This window comes from Cariama cristata, unplaced genomic scaffold, assembly GCF_000690535.1.
Source record: "Cariama cristata isolate BGI_N322 unplaced genomic scaffold, ASM69053v1 scaffold526, whole genome shotgun sequence".
NCBI lineage: Eukaryota > Metazoa > Chordata > Aves > Cariamiformes > Cariamidae > Cariama > Cariama cristata.
In genome coordinates, this window is record NW_009622434.1 from 15460 (window position 1) to 35184 (window position 19725).

Sequence of the window (19725 nt, forward strand, 5' to 3'; positions counted from 1 at the left end):
CCTTTTGACTAGAATCACTCGGAGTGGTGATTTATGTTCTGCTTTGAATTATATCTAGTACAAAACCACAATAATCAAATTGTGTGGTGGTTCTAAATTGGCACCAGTCTAAGCTAGAGGAGGATTAGCCTTGTACTGCTATTGTTTGTTCTGAATGTGTTGAATTTGTTGGTGTTGTGTAAGTTTTTTTTCCATACAGAAAACAAGGAAATAATATTGATAAGAAAACACAATGCAGATGCTGGGGCTGTTTCACAAGATAAGATTTAGATTTCCGTATATACTCAAATGGGAGTCAATCGTCATTTTGGGTGCTCAACGACTGTATCGTGGTGTCTCTGAGCTGAAAACAATAAAACATAGCTGTGACCTGCTGAAAAACACCCAGTGTGATGGAAAGGGAAAGGCACTGGCAGAAGTGTCATCTCTTAGAGCGTTAGCGTGAAGAGATGAATAGGTGCGTTGCCCAAACCAGATGAACTTGTTCTGTAGATTTTAAAGCCAGTCTTAAATAGTCTCTGATTTAGAGCTTCAAATTATTGCATGGCAGCTCCTATAATTAAAAGCAAACCAGTTAAGCAAGCATAGGGCCAAAGAGCGTATAAGTGAGTTAACCAGCTTAAACTCACACCTAGTAATCGCTTTCCTCCTTTTGTCGTATGCTGGGTTGAAGAGGTTGCGGTATTCGAGTTCTAGTAATTAATGCTTTTAAACCTGAAGCTGTGCAGCAGGAGCCTGCTGGCAGTTCCTCTAACTTCTTACAATGTACTTTTACACCTCTAATTTTAATGCTTCTTGCCTTTTATAACAGTTGGATGATTCAGCCATTCATGTAACTTCATTTTCATGTAGTACCTTGATTTTCCTTACTTATTTACAAGCCTTTTGAAGGCTATAGAACTTCATTTTCATGTGGTACCTTGGTTTTTCTTAGTTATTTACAAGCGTTTTGAAGTCCAGCTGCTACGTATCAAGTTCATCACGTATAAAACACTTGAATGCTATTGCTGCACGGTAGGTAGGACTTCTCTTTCTCATGCCTCTGTGTGTTGGAGTACAAACTAGAGGCTTCAACTGACCATTACTTAAATGTCTCCTGCGCTGCAAGAACCCGTTCGTACCCTCCCCCCATACATACAAGGAAATGCACAATTTTGATGCATCCTATAATATACCACAGCCATAAATGTCACTAATCTAATGGCACTTCTGTCTAGACTCCTCTAGAGCGTGGTATTTTGGCTCTTGGTGATCTTGGTCCTTCCAGCCTGTACAGGGTCTAGGCAGGGATGCTCCTTAGGGGTTTCCAAGTGTGCTCAGGGTTCAATGCCTCTGGCTGGGACCTGGATCTGCATTTATAACCTCCATTTTCTGATCTTTTTTTTTTTCTTCTTTTTTTTTTTTTTCATTTTTTGAGTCCCTGTATGCTTTTGGGAGCTCATGCCTTCTTTTTAATCTCTCCTGAGCCAAGGTGGTAAAGCGGCCTTTGAAGCAGTTTGCCTCGGGATATCATTCCTTTCCCTGACTTAGGGAAACTTTCTCAATCCAACCGACGTTTTGTGGCTCACGGGTTCCTGAGTTGTGCGATTTCTGGTTTGCTGAACCCTATCTTAGGCAGGAGCTGTGTTGTGCCTGAAGCTGTCTCCACTTCCAGCAGATCGGGAAAGCTAAATGCCAATTTGTGCATGATAATTAGAGCCTATCTATTTAGCTTGCCATTGCCATGACGGGGAGGCCATGCTCTCCCTCTGGGCTTTGTGCTTTCTTTCTCTGCCTTATGATCGTCTATACTGACCACATTCACGACTCTTACCTCGGTCAAAAGTCGTATTTTCTTTTGCAGGGTTAAAGTTCAATTAGGAAAGGGTGTCAGAGCTGTTACAGGGAGGAGAGTAAGACCATGAAAAGGGGAAAAGAGCAGATGAGTTCTCTCCTCTTCTTCCTCCTAGGGCAGTAAAACGTTGATTTGACTCATCCGTAATATGTAAATTCATCCTAATGCAGCAAGGAAAACTGATTGGCCTTTGCTGGGCTCTCTCCTGTGCTAGCTTGCTGCCTAAGCACACTGGTACTTGTTCTAGCACGAAGGAGGGACAGAAAATACACCCAGGTATGAGGAGGGTGGGATTGTGAGAGCTTCCCTCTTGCTTCTTGCCACCAGAAGGGGGAAAAAACCCAACCAAACATCCCAAACACAAAAATATTTATGGGGAATGGGTTACAGGCAACACTTCTACTTCTGCCCAGTAGATGCTCTGATTGCTGTGGGTTACTGGAGTTATCACACATGCTTGAATTTTAGCTGGCAGCAGTGATTTTTTATTTTTTTTTTTTTTTTGAAAGGTGGGGAAGAGAACAGTAAACATTTCTAAGGTTACCAAGAGTCAAGTGTTTCAAGTAGAGAGCAGTAAATAAGTAAATCTAGAAATAAATGGTCTCCATCAGCATGGCAGTAGTCTGCAGAACTCTGTATTGGTAATTCAGCAGTGAACTGGTGTTTTATGCTTTTGGGGAACACACGGCATGCTCCCTTCTGCCAGCAGCACCGGCCCCATGTGCAGGATGTGACCCATGCTGCCTAGTGCAGGCGGTTCATCCCTGCCCAGAAGCTGTCAGGAAGTGGCAAAAGTACAGTCTGTCAGCACCTGGAGTGTGTTTTATTTCCTTTTTCATCTTCAGCCCATTTGTTTAAGCAGAAATATGCCCTAGAACTTGGCCTACTTGTTTGGAGGTTTTTAAATTCCATTTAAAAAAAGTAGGCAAACAAGTCCTGTTTGTGCTCAAATGACTTGCTTAACTGACTTGCAGACCTGGACCAAATTTTAATTAATATGTTCATCTGTTTCCTAAGTTATATCTGAGGTTCCTTGTTTGGTTTTTTTTTTTTTGTTAGATCAAGCCTCAGAGGTACAGGTGACAATGATGCTGACTGAAAGCTGTAAACTCAGAGGACTTCATCACAGGTAAGCTAAGCAGTGTTTATAAGCAAATTTTTATCTGTGAGAGCTGAAAATACTTGTGTTTAAAGCTACCTAGGGGGAGAAGAAACAATTTTTTCAAAATTCAGCAATTGTATGTTTAAAATATTTTTTTTTAAGCCCTAAAGAGCTGAAACTATTTTTGTGTCACTTTCAAATACAAATACAGAATTCTAGATCTGCTTCTTATTGCAACGAGTGCTTATAAGCTTTTCTCCTAGCTGCACAGTCTGTAAAATCATATGGTAGCAGCATGTGGGAACATGGGGAAAGTCTTTGGTTTGGTGTTCCAAGCCTCACAGTGAAATATGGGTAGATATTCCATTTATATGTTCTTAGTTATTACAGAATAAAGGTGCTGCAGGCACGTATTGATTTACGCTGGTTCCTGCACAGGCTAGATGTTAAATGTGGTGGGATCTTAGATATGACGAGAATAAGTCTATATGCAGGACGATTGTCAGTTTAGATAATTTACTAATCTGATTTGTATTGTTCATGATTTTCTACGTGGCATAGAAAAGTACTGTGATTAGGTACCGTCCCGCATGGACACAAGGAAATGCTTTTTTTTAAGACTCTTGCACACATCTTGTCCTGGTATGGCATCGTAACATCACTGGTGGGTTTTTTCCTTAAGAATTAATGGCATGGTTTTGGGGGGTGATGGCTTAAGGTTTTTTTTAAAATTGATGCCCCAAACAGCTTGAGTTAGTGGCAGTTTTACAGCTTGGATTAAAGGCTGAAGTAGGCCTTAAAGATCTTCATTACTGGCAAGGATGCAGGTAAGAAGAAAACTATGCTCATCCTCAAGTCCCTAGACTGGTAACTGACCTTTTTTTACTGCTAATATGAAGGAAGTGAAAATAGTTCAAGCAGAATTATTAGCTCTACAGTGCATTTAAAAGTTGCTTTTCTCAGAGGTGTTATAGTTAAGACCTTGCCTAAAATACAGGATTGTATTAAGAGTAGCAGCAGGTTCTTGGGGAAACATACTTAAAATTGAAACAAAATGAAACCACCCCCCTCTCATCATTCAAAATCAGCTGTTATCCTCCCTTTTACAAGTCAAACACTTTAAAAAGTCCCAAAAGCTTTTCTTCTGTACACTGCTTATAAGGCTGGGACCTTTGTCTTGATCGTAGGTAGAACTACATGGGTATGTAGAGCTCATGGGTGTGACACCTGACTATTGGACATCTTCAGTTAAGAACAGGAGATTTCAAAGTTCCCTTTTAAAAATGATTATAACTCAGTGAAGACCTACTAATGTGTTTTCAATAGAAGATACAGTTTTTAAAAAAACGTTTCATGGAAAATTGAAGCTCTATAACCAGTTTGTTTCAAGTTTCTACAAATTTCGATGTTGATATGATAGAAAGATGTTTAGAAACAATGCAGGATGGGGGTTACCTGAGCCATAAGGAGGGTTGGACGGGAGCTTTAAAGTGGTTTAGTGGTGGACTTGGCAGTGTTAGGTTTTAGGTTTATGGTTGGACTCAATGATCTTAATGGTCTTTTCCAACCTAAATGATTCTATGATTCTAAAACGTCTGTGGTAAAACTCCTGAGATACTTCTGCATTTAAAGTGCAGTTTAATGTTAGTTGATTCAAAAGTAAAAATTTCTGTTCTGTCATTTTGAAGTGAATCAAATGTGATGTTTTGACTTTTTTTTTAAAACCGCTCTGTATTGAAGCTATATATTTTATATCTATAGTTGCATTTAGAATGATACACTTCTAAGTTGAAGATATATCACTTTTTAATATAAATGATAACTTATATTCACGGAAATTTATTTCAGCCCTTTTGGACCAAGTGAAAAAATTTGGAGGGTTCTCCCTAATGGGGGGAGTACTCAAATCTCTCTCTTTTTTTGTGTCTAGGGCTTCAGATATTTGGAGGTCTTGTGCTCTGATATTCATAATGCCAGGTTAACGCTTTTCTTCAGTGAATTACTTTCACTTACTGTGTTTAGGGATCAAGAAGATTTTTTTGTTTTATTTTATTTTTTATTTATCAAATTTCGGTTTCGTAAAAGACTTAGGAATTTCTCTCCCTGCCTTCCAGGAATCTGCTACCTATCACTCATGTCTGTATAGAAGAGGGAGAGAAACCAATGGTGCTGCTGCCGTACATGAACTGGGGGAACCTTAAACTATTCTTGCGACAGTGCAAGCTGGTAGAGGCCAACAATCCTCAGGTACACTCAGAATTTTGTGATTTCTTGCCCATTAAACTTCAACTTGGTTTGTCATCTGTGTATATGCCTTAAAAAAATAGTTGTGGTATTCACTTGTTCTGTTATGACAAGGAGAGAACTGGCAAGCAGGTTCCTTAGCAAGTGTTTGTCTTGATTGATACAAGGAAAACATTCTTGGCTGTGTTTATTGTGGATGTTCATAGGGCATGAAGCTGAGTTAAACTCTGATTAGGGCAGTAGCTGATATTATATCAATACATCTTAAAAAAATTCAAAAAAAAAGAGAAAATGGTGTGTGATTGTGGATTTCAGTTAGAATACACAGGGGAAAATTGTATGGAGAAATTTCGCACCTGCTGATTTTTCTTTTGTATAATTAGTAGATCATCCCTTTACTTACTGTAGTTAATTATTTTATAGTAAGCATAAAGCACTTCTGGTAAACTTTTATGGTGCTGCAATAGATTTGTTATTAAATAAAATAACTGGATTTATTTAGATACTAAAGGAAGCAATCTGTTTTTTTTACTGCTGTGGGTGCTCTTCAGCATTCACAACTTTACTGTGTTTCAGTGGAACTTGTTGCATATATATCATGAGAAGTGAGAAAGAAAATATTTCTGGAGGAGAACATATTTTGCATATTTTTAAAAATCTGAGTGTTTAGTGGTGGATGTGTATATGTATTACAACTATCCCTCTTGTTAGGATTGCCTTGTATTTTCTTCGACTTCACCTTGGTTTGACTTCTGTCTTTAGGCTAAATCCAGCACAAAATGAAATCTTGTTGGCAATTGTCCCTGTTACGTACCAGATTTCAAACTAGCAAGGACCACCTACCTCTGTTAATTGTTGTGATAAGCTGCTAGGATCTTTCAGCTTTGATTTTACTTGTTTTGCTGCTTAATCTGAGTTACAAATGCCTATGCAATGCACCAATTACCCGTTTCTAAGAATTTAAGCAGAAAAGGTATTTATAATCTCTCTTATGCCAAACAGGAGTTGCCCCTTAGTAAATAGGTATGACTGTACTTATCAAAAAATGGAGCATTTGGCATCCTAGATACTTACTTTAAGACTGAACTTTTCTACAAATACCTGAAGCGAACTCTTGAGTTTTCTGAAATAATACATGGTTATTGTTCTTAATAACAATCTGTTAATGAAGAAACTGGTTTATTACTGTTTTAACTTCATATTTGGTTTATTTTAACGCCAGTCTTGCAACTTCAGCGTGTCCACCTACATACTGAAGTTTCTGAAACACTGTAGAAATCGAAGAGCGAACCTGCGGTATAAATATGTGCAAGGGTTGAATTTATATAGGGCTGTGAAGTTGTAAAGGTAGATGGAGCGACAGCTTTTGATACTAGTTTTCAGCAATAAATAGCAACAAGAATTTTGAGTGCTGTTTTTGCTCTGCTGCCTGAAAATGAGTTGGTTTCCGGGGAAACGGAAAGTGTAAAAAAGTATGGTAAGAAGGGTAAAATTGACCATTTTTGTCTACCTTCACCACTAATCAAGGAAAATCTGTATAGCAGTGTGGCAGTTGCAAATTGGAAACATTTGCCCCTGGCATGTCAAAAAAGGGAAGGGGGAAAAAAAAAGTTGAAAATTAAAATAAGGAGTCTTCATAAGTTTTTCAACAGGTGGGAGTGTCTGTAACATGCTACTAGAAGGCATCAGCCCTAAAGGTGAGGGAAAGGGTCACTAGAATAGAACGAAAATACTAACGTAGCAAGCACAGGGCTTGCAGTTCTGCAGTGATTTTTCTTCTGTGTTCTTCCAGGCAATTTCCCAGCAGGATCTTGTACATATGGCTATTCAGATTGCCTGTGGAATGAGTTATTTGGCCAGACGGGAGGTCATTCACAAAGACCTGGCTGCTAGAAACTGTGTGTAAGTACTAAACGGGGTAGAGTCATTGTGCAGTCATGTTAGGTCAGTAGCTAGGGCTAGGATGGACTTTCTCCAATTGACCTGATCTCTCCTTCAGAACATACCGCTCTTTGGGTTTTTTCTGAATTTTAGGTGAATAGTCTTGTCAGTGAAGTTCTTTTCCTCTAAACATAGGGTGAACCAGAAAGCATGATTTTCAAGAAAGCAGAATATCCTCATCGTAAATACTTTTGCTGGGTTTTGTCTATCCTGATTTTTTCAAAGGCTCGAAAAATATTAAAGTTTCCCTTAAACTTTAATAGAAACTTGGAATATCTTTGGCTGTTTACCAATGGATAGATGTTTGTATGAAGTAGGTTTGGTTTTTTTTGTTGTTGGTCAATGAAGTAAGCTCTAATGTGGTTACTGAACTACTGATGAAGATAAAGTCTTTGACCTGAAATTGGCTATTAGAGGTGATTTTGAGATTTTTGATGAGCTCTGCTTTGTCATAAATAATTTCATTTATGAAACAGTACATCATCATCAGATCACGTGGGATGAATGCACATCTTGCCTTCCGTCAGTTACAGTGCTTCATTTATTTTTGGAAGAAAATAAAATACTTTGTGGTCTAGTCATTTGCTTGATTCTTCTTGTGTCTGTTTTATGAAAAAATTGTTGATAAAATAGTTAGTTTCTCAGAATTGCTGCCGATGTCTTCTTGATGACCTTGGGGCATGCATTACGAGGAATCTGAGAGGCTTTTTGCCTTAGCAATACCTACAGGCTTTGTTCAGGCCCTGTCTTCTGCAATTGAAAGGGTGTCAAGACTGGAGCACGCTCCCAAATCTTCAGGTTTCTCAGTTGCCCAGGCAGGAGGAGTGACTGGGTTACTATCTCAGTTACTGTTCTTTGGCTTCCATCTTTCAACTTTTTGCCACCTTTGTGTTTTTCCTTATTTGCCAACATGTTTTCCAGTAATATGTTGGAAATACCTCCTAGGATCCTCAAGACCTCAGTCCCTCCAGTATCTTCAAGGCACAGTTGTTGAACCACTTTGTTGTAACCGTGTTTGATTGGGGGTTTGCTTTGATTGTTCCCACGTCGTCCTTGAAGTGGAAACCCGGTTTCTGTCTTTGCACTTTTCATGGACAGCATGCTCTTCCAGTGTAGGGTCTGCCTTGGGGCCATCCTGCTGGTGTCTGTAGGAGAGCTCTGCATGTCTGGCTCAATGATTAATAGCCAATAGTCAGCAATAAATGAGTCACGTTCCCCACACGAGGATAGATGCTGCTCCTGAAATTTGGACTGACTTCCCTCCCTACCTAACCCCTCAGGGTTGTCAGCGGTCACTACTGCTACAACTTTTGTCCCTTGTGCTTCTATCCACAAAACCACTTGGTCCTCTCAGATGCAGTCTTTGGCCCAGTTCTTCAAACATCCCAAGCAGGACCAGCAAAGCTTCTGATGTTGCATCCCAGGGACTGAGAGAGAAAACTGGGAGATGCTTAAGTGCTCATGCTTGTCCTAGGATATTCTTTTCTGGCACCAGGCGCTGTTGGTGTAGCAAACACTGGGATGGAGGGAGCAGTGGGATCTACCCTGAAGCCATCCCTTGTGCTTCTGAACTGATGCCACCAAGCCAGTCCAGCAGACTCTTTCCTGGCTCTTGCGCTACGTAAGGATGCTCAGTTTGATAGAATTCCTTAGACACTCTCTTCCTAGTTTCTATTGCTTTTCCACTCTGGTGAACGTATTGAGCAATTGTGATACCTGTAGTGTATGTATTTATATATATCCTGTGGTATCGGTACCGGGGAAACTTCCCTTGTGACAGCCTCCCATTTCTGTGCAGTGAATTAATAGCCTTGCTCTGCGAAGGGTCTGCAGTCCCGACAGCTTGACCCTGCCCTCCTGGAACAAAGTCCAGCTTCACTTTGGTTGCTATGTATCTGTGATCCGGAGTGCTGACAATAAAAATCAATTCGTGGTGCGCCTGGCACTCCTTTTCCATGGGGAATGCAGGCAGGAGCTGAGCATCTACTGATCCGTGCTGCAGTGCAGGAAATCCTGGGCTAGCCATAGGTTTGTAAAGAGAAAAAGAAGGTGCCAGTAGCCAGGATCCCTTGAAGGGCTTTGTTGTTCTGCCACCTCTTTGTTCCCCAGGTCTATTCCTGTGTGGTGAAAGGGTGGGAGGAGCTGATATGAAGTGTATCAGACCTATGTACCTCTGCCCTAATTTTGGGAAGAGAGACAGGATTGTAGTGGTCCTGGCAGGTTTGTTAAGGGAGGAAATACTTTTGGTCTCAAGTGCCTGTGGCACAGTTGGGTCCAGTTAGAGTGGGCGTATGGATTACACAAGTCAGAGCACTCTAATCACTGGGAAATTACCCTTCGTAGTGTATTTGTTTAGAGATGGGACTTCTAGGAATTTCTCTGAACTCTTATGAGTGATTAGATATGGGAATTTCCTGGTCTATACATTTTGCGGGGGAATGAACTATGAAAGTGCATAGAAATGGGATAAATGAGAAGGTACTTGAGATAGTGGTGCGGGAAGCACGCAAATTGAGCATTTCTATTCAATTTTTCTCATCAAAATAAAGAAATACTTGCCAAAATGAAAAGACAGCAAACACCATTTTGTTACAATCCCCCTAACCCAATGTTATTTCTATGTTTTTGTCGTAAGATGTTAAAACCAACATCTCACCCATATTCTGAAGTCAGCTGTTTATGACAACATTGAACTTTATTACATGTGGTTTTTTAAGTTCAAAAGAATATCAGTTATCTTCCCAGAGGGGGGTGGGAAAAATCAGTAGGCTCTGTGTGCTTTTTGAGTCATCTTTTGTTGATTAAAAGGAAGTTTCCTTTAGCCAACATCCTATTTCTGACAGCAGTTAGGATGAATATCTCTTGTTGAGGGGAATAAATAATATCTTACTGGATTGCTTGATTAGAGACAAGCTTTTAGGCCACAAATAATATCGCTTGCTTTAACAAGATATTATTAGATCTTGCTTTGCTTAAATCTTTGGCTCATTATTGCTACAGAGATACTATGGCAAAAATTCATTTAATTGATCTGAAAGGCAATCTCCAAGGGAGCAGGAAAAATTTAAGGGAGTTGTTTGTTTGCTTTAACTGTGGGTTTTTTGCACTTGTAAATGTTTAATTTTGTTTACTCTGCTGATTTTTCTCTGCTTATCTGTTAACGCAGAATAAATATGTTCTTTGATAATATTTGGTAATGACAGAATAAGTGTGTCTTGATCTAGAAGAATGCTGGTCCTTTTGAAATGCTGATGGTGAGATTAGTGTTCCTCAGTTAAATCCCAGGTCTGAAACTTAAGGTTGAGCATAAATATTTCTTTGTAAAACTGTAATGCCAAGTTTGCTAAATACTTCTGTTCTTTTAAATTAGCATTGACGATGCACTTCAGGTTAAGATTACAGACAACGCGCTATCTCGAGACCTATTTCCTATGGACTACCATTGCCTGGGAGATAATGAAAACAGACCAGTTCGATGGATGGCTCTTGAAAGCCTGGTTAACAATGAATTTTCCAGTGCTAGTGATGTGGTAAGTTCTGGTTTTGGTTTGGTTTGATTTTTTTTTTCCCCCCCTTACATTTTGTAAATGTCTATTGTTGACACTTTTCCCCTTTAAAACCTTTTTTTCAGCAGTTGGAGAATCATGGCACTGAACAGATGACAGTGGTTTGCGCAGAACAGCATCTGTCTGCCTGCTTCCTGCATTTTCTGCTTGTGGCAGATAGTTTAAAGGTCAAGCAGGTCCTTCTTGCACGGCAAAATTGTCTGTTGCATCCTGTTCTCCTTGGTAGTGTTAGCAGAAAAGGCAGTTAAATTCAGTGAGCAGTCTATACTGGGACTTGTCTGCTATTTGAATGAACGTGATCCAGACTCCACTGAGGAGCAAAGAAATAGTGCTGGTTTGCGAACATTTTCTCTGGGAGATGGGCTTTGAATTTGGGATCAACAGATGAAATTGTCAGTGTATTCTCTTGAACTGGGAAGCCTCAAGTTGAAGAGTATTTTGGTTGCAGTCCCTCAGATAGAGAAAAGAGGGGAAGAATAGTTTCCCTTGTCCTGCTGGCTACACTCTGCTGACACAGCCCGGAACGCAGCTAGCTTATTTGCTTCAGGAACGTGCTGCTGACACGTTCAGCTTGTTCACAAAGACCCCCAGGGCCTTTTCTACAAAGCCGCTTTCTAGACAGTCAGCCCCAATCCTGGTGCACGGAGCTATGCCTTCCCAGATGCAGGACTTTGTTTCCTTTCGTTGAATTTTGAGGTTCCTTTCAGCCTATTTCTCCGGCTTTTCATGGTCCTTCTGCAGAACGCTGTCCTCCAGCCTGTCAGCCACTCTGCCCAGATTGGCATCATCCGCAAACTTTCCGAGAGCCTAGGTTGTTAATGAAGATAAAGCAGTATTGATTCCTGAGCAGTGCCACTAGTAACCAGCTGCTACTTGGCCTGGTACTGCTGATCACGGCAATTTGAGTCCAGCAGTTACAACCACTTTAATGTCGACACCTCACTAATTTGGCTATAAGGATGCTATGGAAGATGATGTCACAGTCCTTGCTTGAAGTCAAGGTTGAACATCCGTTGCACGCTCTGTGTCCACTAACACTGTTTTCTCAGCTAAGAAGGCACAGTTTGCCCTTGATAAATTCATGCTGGCTGTTGCCAGACACCTTTGTTTCATACTCATGGAAGTGACTTCCAGTATATCGTGCTCCCTAACATTAGGAGGAGCTGACGTTAGACTACTTGGCCTGTCGTTCCCTGGATCCCATCTCTTCAAGAGGGTGCCTTTTTTCCAGCTGTCAGGAACCTTCCCCAATTGTGGTGGCCTTTCAAAGACGATGAGAGCAGCGTTGCAATGACTTCAACCTGCTCCCTCAGCACCCTTGGATGCACCCTCTCTGGTACAGTGGTCTGGTGTGTACGCACTTGGCTTCCGTGCAGTCAAAATGTTTTTTTTCTCTATAGGCATTTCTTAGTTGTTTAACTTTGCTGAGCTTTGGTTTTCCAGGCTCCATCCCGGCATGCCGATGCATTCTCCCTGTATTCCTCAAGTAGCCTTCTCCTGTTTTCCACCCTCTCTTCCCTACCTTAGCGTCCGAGCTTAGTCAGTGCATCCATGATGGCCTTCTACCATGCTTGCTCAGCTTCCTGCCCATCAGAACAGACTGTTCTTGGGCTTACATGAGCTTGTCCTTGAAGATCAACCTGTGGTAATTAGAGTGCTAATTAATAGTAAACCACTTGCCCTTATGATCTGTGTCTTCCTGCTAAGGGGGTATTTTCTTTGTTAGTGATGCTTTCCTTAACATGCTACATCCAGAGATTGTCATCTGCATCTTAAAATGGGCTAGTTTAGAAAGCTTTTGAACGGTTCTGTTTGGTTTTGTTTTTTTTTTTTTCCCCTCATTGCCATGGTTTCTGTAGTCGTGCTCAAGCCACCAAAAAAAAAAAAGAAGGAATTGATCGGCTCTGCTCCAGAAATACTTCTGTACTCATTGGAAAATGTGTGGGGTTTTGTGTTATACCAAACTTGAAGACAGAACAGGAAATAGAAGTTGCCTGTAAAAGCATGTTTTTATAATACTAAATGGGATCAATTAAATGTTGATTTCTTACTCTTTTTTTTTTTTTTTTTTTAATCTGGAACATGAAAACGTTCACTGTTCATGAAGACTGGAGTTGGAAATAAAAGCTTATGTAACACTGGCAGTGAAATGTAGAATTTTATTAGGAAGAAGGCACCTCGGTATCATAGCCATTTCAGAAAACTCTAGTGCAATTCATTTTAAAGTCCATGTTATTTTAACACAGAACTCCTTTTTGCATTATATAGGGATAAATGCAACTCAGCTTCTAATATGTAGTTCTTAACTTTGCACAAGTAACCATCTGGGTTTTGCAGTGTGCAAAAATGGACAGGTTTTCTTGGTGCAGAAAACAGTATCTGCCCTAACTATCATCTGTGCATTTACCTGGATGCTTTTCACAAATATGGTGTAATATGGTTTTTGTATACTTGCTAGGAACAAATCTAGTTATCGATTGCATGTAACTTATATCAGTGATGAAATCTCTTACAAACAATTTTGGTGGTGTCTGTTAAGATGCAATTGGCATGTGTTCTAGGCTTGCTTTTTGGATGCATTTCTTTAAAACGGTTTTGCTGGCTTGAAACATTCCTAATGTGTTCTTCTTCTGCCAACAGTTATATCAGTCAGCCAAAGCGTAGAAAAACAAAACACAATTCCTGTTGAGTTTTAATTCTGTGCATTTTCCCATCTGTTGGAACATGAAGCTCTGCATCTCTTTATGCCATCTTTACACTGCTACTTACGGAATTAGAAATACCTATATTCTCAGAGTAGTTTTGCTTGAATCGCCCTTTATTCTCCTCTTCTAGGTGCACCACCACTTGTCCCTCATCGTTTTTCTTCACTGCCAGTAAAAAGGATGTCCTCCCCTGCCATCTCACACTGCTAATAGATGGCTGTTCAGAGCAGGGCCGCATCTGTACCCCTGCCATTCTCCAGCTCTGAGCTTCCCATCAGTGGCCACTGACAGCATCCCTTAGTTAAGGCTTTGGTTGAGGAGGTGGGTGGGGCAGGATTTCTTTTGATTAAAACCAAGAATCTTTCAAGGCTTGTAGAATTCCCCCCGTTTTTAATTAATCATGATGTTTGCAGCGCTTGTAACTTCCGCAATGAATCACCAGTGTACAGTATCAGCACCATCTATGTTTCGTCTCTTGGTACCAGCTAGTAAATCATTTTACTTGTACTGTGCTTGCACATGAATTGATTGATTTTTTTTTTATTTTTTTTATTTTTTAATCACCTTAAGCTCCTTTTGGCAAGTATTGTTGGCTGAATGTGTTGAATGCTGATCCAGCTGTCAGGTTTACTTAGATGAAATCTTTATTTTTCTCATGAGTACTACTTCTGAGCATAAACTCAAAATATACAGATGATTTTGATTTAAAAAATGGTTTCATTCAGTCTGCTTTTCTTGAACCCTGGAATTTCACAGACGTGTAATATAATTGTTAATTTTTTCAAAACAGTGGTTTAGTGTTTAGTATTCCTTAGACTTGTTAAGTATTTTGAAATATTTTGAAATGTCATACTGGAAGAATGCAGTAAATACATGATCTTTTTTTTTTTTTTAGCACTTAAAGCTTAGTGCACTAAGATTTTAATTTTAGTTCAACTTAATACCTGTTTTGTGATTCTTAATTATCCCTCTTCAAGACAAAGTATTGTCATGTTGCACTTGGAGATATATATAACATTTATGTAAAACTTTCTTACTCTGTGTAGTCTTATTTATGACTGATTTTGTGGAACGTCTGAAGGAGCTCTCAAAATTCGGCATGTTCTATTAATGCTGTATGCTATTTCTTTTTAGTGGGCCTTTGGAGTAACGCTGTGGGAGCTGATGACTTTAGGACAGACTCCGTATGTCGATATCGACCCCTTTGAGATGGCTGCTTATTTAAAGGATGGCTATCGAATAGCTCAGCCAATCAACTGCCCTGATGAACTGTAAGTACATGTTTTTGGAGAGAGAATAAAATGTCTATTTTGTAATCAACATGTTAAGCCAGCCTTATCAATGAAAAAGACGGGTTTGCCTTCCCCTGCCTGTTTATTCTGCCTTTGAGACAAACCATCGTGTAAGTATTTGTGTGGCTTCAGTGACCTACGTCAAGGAACTCGGGTTAAAATTAAATGCTTTTTGTTGTTGTTGAGTTTCACTTAATCCTGACCCAACTTTTTTCCTTACTATGACACATGGGAGAAATGAGGTTGATCAGCAGGGTGGGAGGAGGAAGGCAAAGGGGCCAGGGGTTTTCAGCTTAGGGTTTATGGGGCTGCAGTGTAGGAAGCCACTAGCTTTGTAGGTAGAGGGAATGTCCGTTCTCTCAGCAACACTATGGAGAAGTACTGCGTGTAATGGAGTTAAACAGCAGTGCTTGAGGTGTTTATTCATAATCCCAGTGGTATAGGAGAATGCAGGGGGCACAGGCTATACATTCTGCCTCATGCATTCTTCCAAATTCCCTTCTTATAAACCTGCCACAGAAACACTTTGAACTATGCTTTTGCAATAGTTAAGTAATTTCTGACGCACTGTGTATTGCTTCCTCCTGGATTGCCTCTGACTCGTATCCTAAATCAAACCAACACTTCCAGTCACAGCACATTTATTGATCATTCCAGGTGTTTGTCTTCTGAAGGAGTTCTTCAGCATCACGTATCAGAAGATACAGGGTTCCTTTTCTCTCTCGAGTCAGCGAGTTTTCTAGTGGCAAATGCTGTTTTTCATTTTCAGGCTGGGATGGCAGTCGCCTGGCTTACGTTCTCACATCTCCTGTTTGTCTTTGTCGTGCAGGTTTGCTGTGATGGCCTGCTGTTGGGCCCTAGATCCTGAAGAAAGACCCAAGTTCCAGCAGTTGGTGCAGTGTCTAACTGAATTTCATGCAGCATTGGGAGCCTACGTCTGAAACTGCCGAAGAAGATTCAATTCACTGATTGGGAGAAGGCATGGCATACATCTGCAGCTCCATGCATCACTCGGACTCACACACGTGATGTGTATAAAGCAACACCAAAGGCAGAAAGCACTTCTTCCAAAACACTGTGCCTTAGAATGCCTTAGTAGTCTGAAGTTTTTTTTTGTAAGACCTCTTAATGTTGAATTTTTCCTAGATATCACTTTTACTAAGTTAAATCGAGACCTTTTTATTTGCCATCAGGATTTTTAAAGTGTAGTGATAGTGAACTTAAAACACGAGATTTGGATGGACTTTGCACTCTTACAACAGACACGTGACTTTTTTGAAGGGTATATGGAACTGGTAGAAAAGTGAGGGTAGGGGAAATTAACGCAAAAGCCACACTACAGAATTTTTTTTTTAAAATGTTGAAACTGAATCTTTCTGACCAGCTCTAGTGTTTGTACTTGTATGTATCTGGAATAGCTTTTTAGTATCAACTTCTACTATTTTGAGACAACAGCACATTGTGGTTGGATCCACAAGCGGCATCTTACTTTTTTTAACCCATTCACGAATGTTTTTTTGGAAAAGCTGGTCTTCAGGATACAATATCTCCTTTTTAAAGCAGTAAGTGATTATGTGAAAGTGATTCCAGTTTACCTCATACAGAGAGTAGTAAAGGTGGGGTAAAAATGGTGCCCCTCCTTTCAGATAAAAGGCTGATGTGATTTTTAAGATGGTTTTATGTGCTAAATAGAGGCCTTCAGAGAAGCGCCAAAGCAGCCCTTGTGTGGGAGTCTTTCACCTCAGACTTCTGGATCGCAGTTTCTCTTGTTCAAAAAGGTACTGGTTGTTTTTTACGGGCTTTTATGGCCTGAAATGGGCTTAAATATATAAATATATATTTGTAAAGACACTTGCAGAGTAAAGAATGTTTTTCTATTACATCTAACGTGAAAGCTTGGTCCCTCGTATTGCCCTGTGTATTGAACGTGCAGGTTGGTGGTGGTTGTTGGGCTGGAATTGGCATGGAGGCAAGGTGGGTTGCCTGCCTCCCTCCCTGCAGAACTAGTCCCTGAGACTTAATATGCTGTCCTACTGCTGCCTGTAACCCAAATATCCATTCCACCCCAGGTTATTTTGAGTTGAATATTACTCGAGAGGACTGAACAAGGTATTTCAGGAAAATGCGTGGTGATCCGTTGCTTCAGCCTCAGTAACTTTCATATTCTATGTATAACAAAGTTATTTGTGGAATAACTTCCAGCCCTCCAGTAAGTTACATCCTCTACATGGTGGCACCACTCGTGAGGCGAGTTGCACTTTAGCACAATGTGAAACACGAAAAATTACCTTTTGTCTCATGCTGTCTTCGGAGTAAAGCATTCATAGCCTCAAGTGTTTGTGCAACTACAAGGTTGGGAGCATTGCCCTGACAGGCTCTGCAGCGATCGTAGCATTTTAGGAGACTCTGGTCTGCAAGTACGAGCAGCTGGATTTAGCTGTGTCATGCAGATGTGCAGCTTTTGTTCTTTCCAGAGTTCTGCACCTTGATGAAGAAAATTAAGTCTTTCTAATTAGTATCACATGAGGCAGAACTTTCTGCGGTCTGTTCTCAGTCTCGCAGGCTGCCCCTTTGCAGTGCCAAGCTAAAACAGAGTGTCCCTCAAAGTACAGGAGCTTTCCCATCTGTACTTTGGTGTTAGTTATCCATGGTTAGTGAACCAAGTCTTGTTTTATCCTAGAAGGAAACTTTTTCTGCTGTTTCAAGTTTGGGCATGTTATGATGGGCTGCGTTTGCTTGAATGAATTAAAACTGGTTTCATTGGGTTGGCTTTGGAGTCACAGAGTTTGCTGGGATAGCGGTAAGGCTTTGGTTGTGTGGACTTCTGTGGTCTCTTTCCTTTCTGACCCAGGGAAACTACCCAATGTCAGTACTTGGTTGCGATGATTTGGTTGTTAAAACTATCGCTGGCAGTGTTATTCATATCCAAATCTGTGTTACGATGGGATCTACAGAGGTCATAGCTGTAAGGTTTGCTTGAGATTGGAAAACAGCCCAGGGTGAAAATAGTACGCATATTATATGTGCTTCACAGGGTAGAGTCACATGCATGCAAGATGTATATCTTGCAAAATCTGTTCGCATCTGCTAGTGATCTGAAGTGACATCTAACCACTACGGTCCTAAGGTGGGTTAGAGATGTACCGCAAGCTACTCTGCTCAGTCGGCACGAGCTGTGGGAATGGTAAACTAATTCCCTTCGATAGGCTATCTCTCATCTGGTCCCAGATGAATGTACACATCAGTAGAGACTGAGAAGTGGTTTAGTGTGGCGTTAAGGTATAAATACAACTAAAAAGTTTGGAAATTCTACTTTCTTTTAAACATGCTTCACCTACAGGGGTTAAAGCTAAGAGAGGCATTTTGCTGATAGGAGAGCTACCTCGAGTAGATGCCTTGCAGGAATTTATTGTACCTAAGATTGCAAATAGCTTTCATGCTTGCATTTTTCTTCACTGCTGCATGTGATGTATCTTAGCTTCATGGCCTTTTAGGAAAGCTCTTGAGAAGCAGATCACTCAGGTAGAAGATTGAAAATACAGACTTTCCGGAAGGAGAATATTATCAGTAGCTTCTACTCTTAAAGTACACAGAAAAATCTTGGTGTTGAAGTTTGGCTTGATCAATACCTGTTACCTGAATACAAATAGACACCCTCTCACCAAGGTCCAGTGTGGCACCATGTTTCATGCTGGAGAGGTATCAAGAGCATGTTGATGATAGTCCTGAGGCGTACAAGCTCCAGTGGCAGACTAGGATGGAGGCGTATTTTGTGTTGACAAGAAGAGGATGAAAGAAGAACAGCTGTTTTGGCCATACTAAACTTACCAAATAGTCTTTCTTCAATCTTTTTGCCATATCGGACTTTGAAGTGGAGGTAACAGGGTCTGGCAGAGAGGTACAACCTGTGGACTTGACATATAGAAAAGATGTTTTGTATGTCGGAGGGCCAGGAGATAAGTGCTGAAGGAGAAGGAAACAGCTGAGAAAGTACTAATTGAAATTTTTGGGGAAAATAGCAGGGTGGGTGTGAACCAGTCCTCTCTGCTCCCAGCCCTCAGGAGCATGATAGCTCCTTGCTGTGGAGTCTCTGTAAAATAATGTCACTGCAGACCTCCGCAAGAGCCACTTCAGTTGAAGTGCTGATGTTGAAACTGTATGGGAGGTGGTGTGGAGAGGGCTGGGGAAGCAGCTGTCAGTAGCTCTCTTGATGGGCTTGGAGACAAAAATTGAGCAAACCATGTGGGATGAGGTTGGGTTTTGGCAGTTATAGTACTTCTGTATTAAGGAAAAGCCAGAGGAGAGCAGGATAGGAAACAGCATGAGAGTGACCCTTGGGAGAGCTAGATGAAGCATGACTGGTAGGTAAGTCAAGGAGATAAAAGAGCAGAAAGTTGTGGTTACAGGAAAGAGAGGAAAGGGGGCTTCTGGTTTTTTGTCTTGAGAGGGTGATGCTGGGAGAAAAAAGTAGGCAAGAAGAGGTAAAAGGCAAGAGGTGTTGAGCATGAAGTTGGATGGCTTAGCTGAGAAGATGGCTGAAGTGCAGGGCGTTATGGGACTCCCTTCGAAGGCAGAGGTCAGTGTTGGTTGGGAGGACTTCTGATGGAGTAGGGCTCCAGAGTGAAGGAGAGGATCAAAACATGGAGAGAAAAGTGGTGAGAGGAGAAGGCTGAGAGCAGACAATTAATCAACAGAGATGGGTTGAGAGCTGTGGAGGTGCTAAATGAGGGATATGAAGGGCACCTGGAAAGCAACGCTGAGAGAATGGATACTCCATGGGCAGCTTTTCCATGTAACTCAAGAGATGCCTTGGAGGATCAAAGCACTCTTCTTGGCTGTTTGGCCAGCCTTCATTTTCAGGTTGTCGTCTGTTTCCCGCTGTAACTGTCTCCAGGTTTTCACCAAAGGGTGAGGCCAGCGTGGCAAAAGGAGGTGTATGTGAAGATGGTACCATTTGTTTCTACTAGTTGTGACCTTGTTTTATTGAAGTTTGTTTAATTTTTTTTGCCGGAGTTTGGCACTAAGAATCGGCACTCCACCC

The 19725-nt window shown here is 40.9% G+C and overlaps 1 protein-coding gene across 1 annotated transcript in view; it reads left to right on the plus strand.

Moving 5' to 3' along the window:
- Positions 1-16066, plus strand: part of RYK (receptor-like tyrosine kinase) — a gene marked incomplete at its 5' end in the record, with an annotated part of 30454 nt that extends 14388 nt beyond the window's left edge. The window contains 6 exons of the mRNA XM_009702309.1: positions 2894-2963; positions 5051-5183; positions 6973-7082; positions 10492-10651; positions 14527-14663; positions 15514-16066. Of these exons, the coding sequence (XP_009700611.1) occupies positions 2894-2963; positions 5051-5183; positions 6973-7082; positions 10492-10651; positions 14527-14663; positions 15514-15625 (722 nt within the window). The remainder of the gene's footprint in view (positions 1-2893; positions 2964-5050; positions 5184-6972; positions 7083-10491; positions 10652-14526; positions 14664-15513) is intronic.
- Positions 16067-19725: the final 3659 nt, after the last annotated feature.